At 34.4% G+C, this 6724-nt stretch overlaps 1 protein-coding gene across 1 annotated transcript; it reads right to left on the bottom strand.

Annotated features, from left to right (window-relative positions):
- Nucleotides 1-1385: 1385 nt before the first annotated feature.
- Nucleotides 1386-3204, bottom strand: LOC109212217. The gene is made up of 2 exons (XM_019375842.1): nt 2646-3204; nt 1386-1962 (listed from the first exon to the last, which is right to left on the bottom strand). The coding sequence occupies exons 1-2, from the start codon at nt 2874-2876 to the stop codon at nt 1609-1611; spliced, it is 585 nt and encodes a 194-aa protein (XP_019231387.1). The 5' UTR covers nt 2877-3204; the 3' UTR covers nt 1386-1608.
- Between the last annotated feature and the right edge of the window lie 3520 nt (nt 3205-6724).

The following is a 6724-nucleotide window of genomic DNA, read 5'->3' as shown; positions in this document are numbered from 1 at the left end:
TTTCATCTATGCCCACTATAATTCTGGCATTTCCTTCCTTTCTTCGGAATGGGGTAACTAGATAGCGTTACACCCTTTTGCTTTCTCGTGATTTTATTCTTTACATGTTCTGAGAGGTACAGAAACAGTAAAGGTTCCTGAAAACACATCCTCTTTTTCTATGGATTATTCAACAACTATGAACCAAAAAACGGAAGAGCAAAAGAAAAGACAAAGACACTAGGGACAGACTCGAAAGTAAAGGTAGTTAGGCTTCAGAGAAGAGAACTAGATCCCCATTTTAACCATAGAAAAGAATTTAACAACGAGTTGAAACTAAAAACTTGATTGTAATTCGTAGGAGGAAGAATAATACCACCATCCACCCCAACCTTCACTCTTCTTCTTCTTCTTCTTCTTCAAACAAAAAAAAAAGTTATCGATGGGATTGGAACCCTACACTAGAGTGAAGATGAAACTATTTGACTACAACTTTTATATCATTCTAATTCATCTCATTAAAGTTTGATTAAAGGGATTTTAACATTTTGCTAAATTGTTTTGCCAAGCATCAAAGTTTAGTCTACCTTCACATCAAGGCTACCCATAGACATATTTCAACCAGTTTGAATCTTTCTTTGTTTTCCCATAGTCATATCAACCAAAGGAGAAAAAGTGAAACAACTAAACGAAAAGTCAAATGAGACTATGAGAGGCCAAGTTACTATGTCTTAAATAAAAATAGAAGGGGAAGAACATTATGTTATGAAATCTTTTACACTAAGAGTGACACATCTTGTTCCTAGTCTATCTTTTAGGCATCCACTAACAAACATCATTCATGTCTATATATACTTCTTTTTCTTCTAAATAACAAGAAGCATTTAAGTCAGACGTGAAATGATGAAACATGATGTTACTTCGCTTACCATCATATATAATATAATGTCCAAAACTATTTGACTTTGCCACAAAATAATGGAACATTATTTAATAAAGAAAACTAAATATTACTACTAAAATAACATCAAATAGGTTGAGGCCACGACTAGGTAGCCCACTCGGAAATAGAACAATGAGGCATGACTACTTTTTCTTTTTTTTTGTTTTGTTTTTGTTTTTGGTTTTCCAGTATTAAGAAATGAAACACAAACAAATTGACTAAATGCTTAAGAAAAAATAATTCAAAAACTTTAGCATTAACGCATGTCTTCAAAAAATGGATCCAAATATATTGCCCGAAAAAGAACAAAATTTATTAAACTAAAAAGAAGCAAACACGTCGCAATCATTTACCATTATGAATCTTTCCTGTATATAGTTGACCTCGAACCTGGCACTTTATGAAAGATCATTCCTGCAATTTCCATAGATCACAAAAACCATAACAAAGAAGTAGAAGCACATAGAAAAGAAAATGGATTACACGATAAATATATTTTAAAATAATGGGTTGTTTTGTCTTTCCTTAGGAAAAAACACATTAACAAGTAACAACTACATAGTTTATATTATACGACCAAAACAAACTTCTATTAATTAAAAAAAAAAAGATTAAAAGGAAAAGAAAAAGACAAAACAAATCAATATTTCATGTTCTTGGTTTTTTCTTCTTTTTTTTGTTTTTTTTTAAGGGGAGCCATTTTCGGATCGATCAAAGTGGAGAAGTTGACCACAACATTTGGGGCAATCTTCAACTTCTTTAGGCACCATGAAATACATCAAACAGCTTTTGCAACCACCCACTACTAATACTGCTGCCCCACTTTTGCCACTGCTGTTGCCAATATTATGGCTAATTTGGGGTTCTCTTGATGATGAAAATGATGACTCTTCTGTTGAAGATCCTTCATCACTATCATACGAGCTTTCTTCTTCTTCTTCTGAGTACAAATCACCACCGTACACTTCATCACCATTTGTTCTTGGATCTTCTTTCACTTTCATCCCTGTCCTCCAGTTTATATAATAAATTTCCCCTGTCTGTACCACAACCCATATATTCAAGAAATCCACCCATATTTCAGAGTTAAAAATAATGCAGAAGAAAGTAAACTGCACCAATCTGTCAAATTTGGCTTTACATGGTTAAAGAAAATTTATGCCAGAGAACAAAATAATGAATAAAGGACACCATAAAATAGTACTAGTAGTAGTAATATTGGAAAAGATGAATAGATAACATCATTTCATACTTAATTACAAGTCTCGAATTCGAGCTTTTTGAAAATGAAAAAATATTTAAATAAAGCGCTTTCACATTTAATAGACGTTACGCAGCAGAAATCCAAATAGGCGAGAAAAAACACCAAAAAAGATAATGAGAAGCAAGAAAAGTTCACCTTTTGCCTTTATAAGGGCTTGAAAAGGAAATGGAAAAAATCACCTTTTAAGAATGAGGGGATTGTAATTAATTACATCATTCTTTTTGTTTACTGTTTGTCTGTGAAACTGAAGCAGACCCAAAATGACAAACTGACCAAACACAAGAAAGAACATGAATATAACAAGTTAAAGTAGAATGGTGTGCTAATAATGAAATCCAAGATCTGGTCTTTAAGGTTAGGAGAGCAATAAATGTCAAGAAAAAGACAGAAAAACAAATGATTGTGATATGCAAAAATAAAAACAAAAATTAGTTGGACGGGAGGCATGTAAGAAAGTACCTTCAAATCCAAACATTGTTCCCAATGGTAAGGCAAAGAAATCTCAGAATTGAGGTCTAAGCTAGCATCATCAGAAGGGTTGTTATTCAAAACATGATTTTCCGATGAATCAGAAAATCCATCTGCAGGGGTGACCCCACTCAAGTTGTTGCTGTGGTGGTTATTCAATGAACAATTTTGGAGAGATCTCTCTAAGGAAGCTGTGATAGTAGCCATATTTGGACCTGTCATTCTTGTTTAATTCAATAAAAATCCCCAAACAAACAAACAATTAATATGGTTCTATGCCTACCAAAAAAAATTATTAATTTGGTGAATGAGTTTTACGGTGGAAGGATATAGGGATAAATAAATAAAAAAGAGATAAAGAAGAAGAAGTATGGTAATAGTAGTAATTTGGTTGGGGTGAGAAGAGAGAAAAAGGGAGAGAGGAGAGACCAAAAGAGAGTGGGAATCTTTGAAACGAAAGAGAAGAGGAGTACAAGTACCCCACCTGATAGCTGATAGGACCAGTCTCTCCTCTTTTCTTTTTTTTCCTCTACCTTTCCCCCCTCCCACGCACTTTGCCTTTCCTCCTACAATACCCCTTATTTTTCTAAAATCTCACCCCGCATGCAGCTCACGTGACCCAAGATTAATTACTTTACCACTTTAAGCTAGCGTTTGGACATAGATTTCTAAATTTGTTTTACAAAATTTGATTTGGGTGAAGTTTGGTTTGAAGATAAAAATGTGTTTTGACATAAGTTTTCAAAACATATTTCACTTCTTTTTTTTTTTAAAACATGAAACATAACTTATACCCACAAGTTCTAAAAACTATCACAAATACCCAACAGTACCTTTATCAATAACATTCATTATATTATCGCAGAGCATAGTACTCCCTCCGTTCAAGTTTATAATGAACTACATAATACACCATCAGATGACCGAAAAGACGAAGCAATATTGTTACAAAATAATAAATGGTGCGCTCTTTTATAAAATACAAAAGTTTGGGACAATTTTTAAAAAATATAATAGTGATATTTTGGGCCAAAACCAGCTCTTTTTGGGAATTTGCTAAAATGTAGATAAAATCTATGGCCAAACATGTATTTGCCAAAAAAAACAAATATATTTTGGCAAAATCTATGGCCAAAGGGGTTCTAATTGATTTTTTGGCTGTTTGTGCACGTATTAAGAAATCCACCCTTTAGCATTAATTAACAAATCATATTAACCTTAATTTGCTCATTGGAAACATAACAAATACTCTCAGACTCTTTAATCCAAGGGCAACTTTGGAAAGAGAGGTTAATATTTTCTTGATATCTGAAAAAATCAAATATTATGGACCACAGAAAGCCAAAAAATTGATTAAAGTGGACCGGGAGGAGTACTATTTTTTCCCTTTCTTTTGAGTTTAAATTTCATCTACCAAAGGATCGTTTGGTCTCGCATACAAAAACGGATAATTCACATAAAAATTATGCATAACTAATATTTACATTATAAACTCTTCTGAAGTAATGTAAGAAGTATCTATTTTTTGGTAAAACTTAATACTGCCAGAACTTATATCGGTATCCATAAATTATTTGACCTGAAAGAATATACAGAATAAAAGTTGTGTACTAGTAATAGTTTTGATTAAAACAAAATAAAAAGATAAAATTACCCTTAGAGGTCGTTTAGTAAAGGTGATACATCAAATTCCGCGTAACTTAATGTTGTTATTATTTATACATGAATGTACATGGGGTGAATTGTGGTCTATTTAAAAATTAGTTGATTAAGGATGATTTTAATAGACTAGATTCCGTATGGAATGTGAATAACAGTAAACAAAAGAGAACAGAATAACACACAATACTGGTTCGGTACCGGTGTGGTACTTACATTCAGTTTCCTTTGGATCACAAGGGTTCCTTTAGATCTTGAAAGCAATTCAATAATGATGGTTTTAACTCGTTCACCATCAATGAAGTGTAGCAATAATGTATCTTGAATAATGACACAACTCTCTTTTGTGTTCTAGCTCTTCCTATCTTTTATGACACTGGTAAACTGAGGAATATACTGTTTATGATAAGAAGTAGAGAGATTTAGAAGAGAATGTTTATAGTTGCATGTCTTCCATTTGATCTAAGCGGACTTCTTATAGGAGAGTTTGAGAACCGTTGTGTTTTGACTTTGATTGAGGCACGGGATCTTCAAATGGATTTGAACCAAGGGGTGCCTCTCGAATCCTGCTCTTGGGAAGGGCCGGATTCCTTCATGACTTTCCTTGTCATGTCCTTACATAGTGGAGAGATTCGAGCCTTCGACTTTGTTGATGGAAGATGCCAGATATTTTGGATATATTTCCTTGTTTGATCTCCTTCGATTGAGGCTGAAAATATATGACATATTTGGTTTCCTTTTTCTTGTCCTTTAATTCAGCATTATCTCTTTTGATTCAGACATCATCAGCTCCTTTGATTTAGCAAATCTCCTTTGGTTTAGACATCATTAGCTTCTCTTCTTTTGAGGGTTTCTTGACAGTTTTCTTTCCTTTTGTTGATACCTTGATCTCTGCAAAACAATGCAAATAAATTGTCATCATTGAAACTAGATTTAGACTTAACAATCTTCCATTTTTTGATGATACAATAAAAAGAAAGAGTAAACAGAGAATAAATATAAATAAATATAAGCCATGTAGACTTCCCTTTTTGGTATGTCTGTTCCCCTGCGTTTGTGCGCATTTGCACCCCTTAGTTGATGTTTACTTCTCTACTGTTCTCCCCCCTTTGACATCAATCATAAAGGAAAGATAAACAAACAAGACGAGTAATATATGACATAATATACATAATAACAAACTAGGTAGGACAACAAAAGTAATGCCTTCAGGAGAGGCTGTGATGACCCATAAGGTCATCTTTTGTTTTAGAGTCAATTTTCGTGTTCTGAGGCCTTGAAAACCTCCTTGTATCTCTCCTCGATTTGCGTGCGCAGTCCGAGCGCGATTCCGGAAAGCTTTTATGTGAATTTTAATAAAAATATTAAATTTGACCTTTAAAATTGATTAAAGTTGACTTCAGTCAATATTTTTGGTAAACGAATCTGGACCCGTGATTTGACGGTCCCGTAGGGTCCGTAGTAAAATATGGGACTTGGGCATATTCCCTGAATCGAATCCCGAGGCCCCTATTCCGAGAAAAGAATTTTTTTTTTAAAAAAAATTATTTGCCGGAAAATATAAGGACTTTTAGAAATGAAATGGTGTAAAATCTTGATGGTATCGGGCACGTATTTTGGTTCCGGAGCCCGGTACAGGCTTAATATAATATTTACGTCACATCTGTGAAATTTGATAAGAATCGGAGTTGATTTGGTATAAATCAGACCCTTGGTTGAGAAAATAGAAATTTGAACTATCTTGTGAAATTCATGAGTTTCGGTGTTAAATTCGTTGTTTAATCTGTTATTTTGGCGATTTGATCGCACGAACAAGTCCGTATGATATTTTTAGACTTGTGAGCATGTTTGGTTTGGAGCCCCAAGGGCTCGTGTGAGTTTTGGATAGGCCACGGGTGTTTAAAGACTTAGAAAAATACCTGGACCTGAAAAATTGCAGAATCGCAGGTCTCTGAACCTAGGTTTCGCGGACCGTGGTAGAAATTCTGCGGCCGCGCAAGGGATTCCGCTACCGCGATGGGATTTCACGGTCGGCGGTGGGTAAGGCCAAAGCTTCCACGGCCGCGCCCGTTATTTCGCGGTCAGCGGTGAGTTTCACGACCGCAACCCTTTTTCCACGGTCAGCGTTCTGAGGATCTGAGAGGGCTATATAAACGGGACTTATCATCCATTTTTCATTTTTCAAAAAACCTAAAACATAAGAGGCGATTTTTCAAGTACTCTTTCTTCCCTAAATCAAAAGTAAGTGATTTTAAACTCATTTCTTTCACTCCTTAACTTCTTTTTACAAGATTTCCTCCTAGAATCTAGGGTTTTCATGGTGGAATTGAGAATTTGGGGTAGAACATAGGAATATTGGAATTTGGGGATTTAGACCTTAAATTGAGGTCGGGTTCCAAAACCAATTGTAT

The sequence above is a fragment of the Nicotiana attenuata genome, unplaced genomic scaffold, assembly GCF_001879085.1.
Source record: "Nicotiana attenuata strain UT unplaced genomic scaffold, NIATTr2, whole genome shotgun sequence".
NCBI lineage: Eukaryota > Viridiplantae > Streptophyta > Magnoliopsida > Solanales > Solanaceae > Nicotiana > Nicotiana attenuata.
This window is presented reverse-complemented; position numbering and strand designations above follow the sequence as displayed.

Bases quoted from the DNA above. Each gene is read 5' to 3' on its own strand.
- LOC109212217 (XM_019375842.1), bottom strand. From the start codon at position 2,876: ATGACAGGTCCAAATATGGCTACTATCACAGCTTCCTTAGAGAGATCT. The intron at 1,963-2,645 runs GTACTTTCTTAC...GTTGTGGTACAG, and splicing joins AACAATGTTTGGATTTGAAG to ACAGGGGAAATTTATTATAT.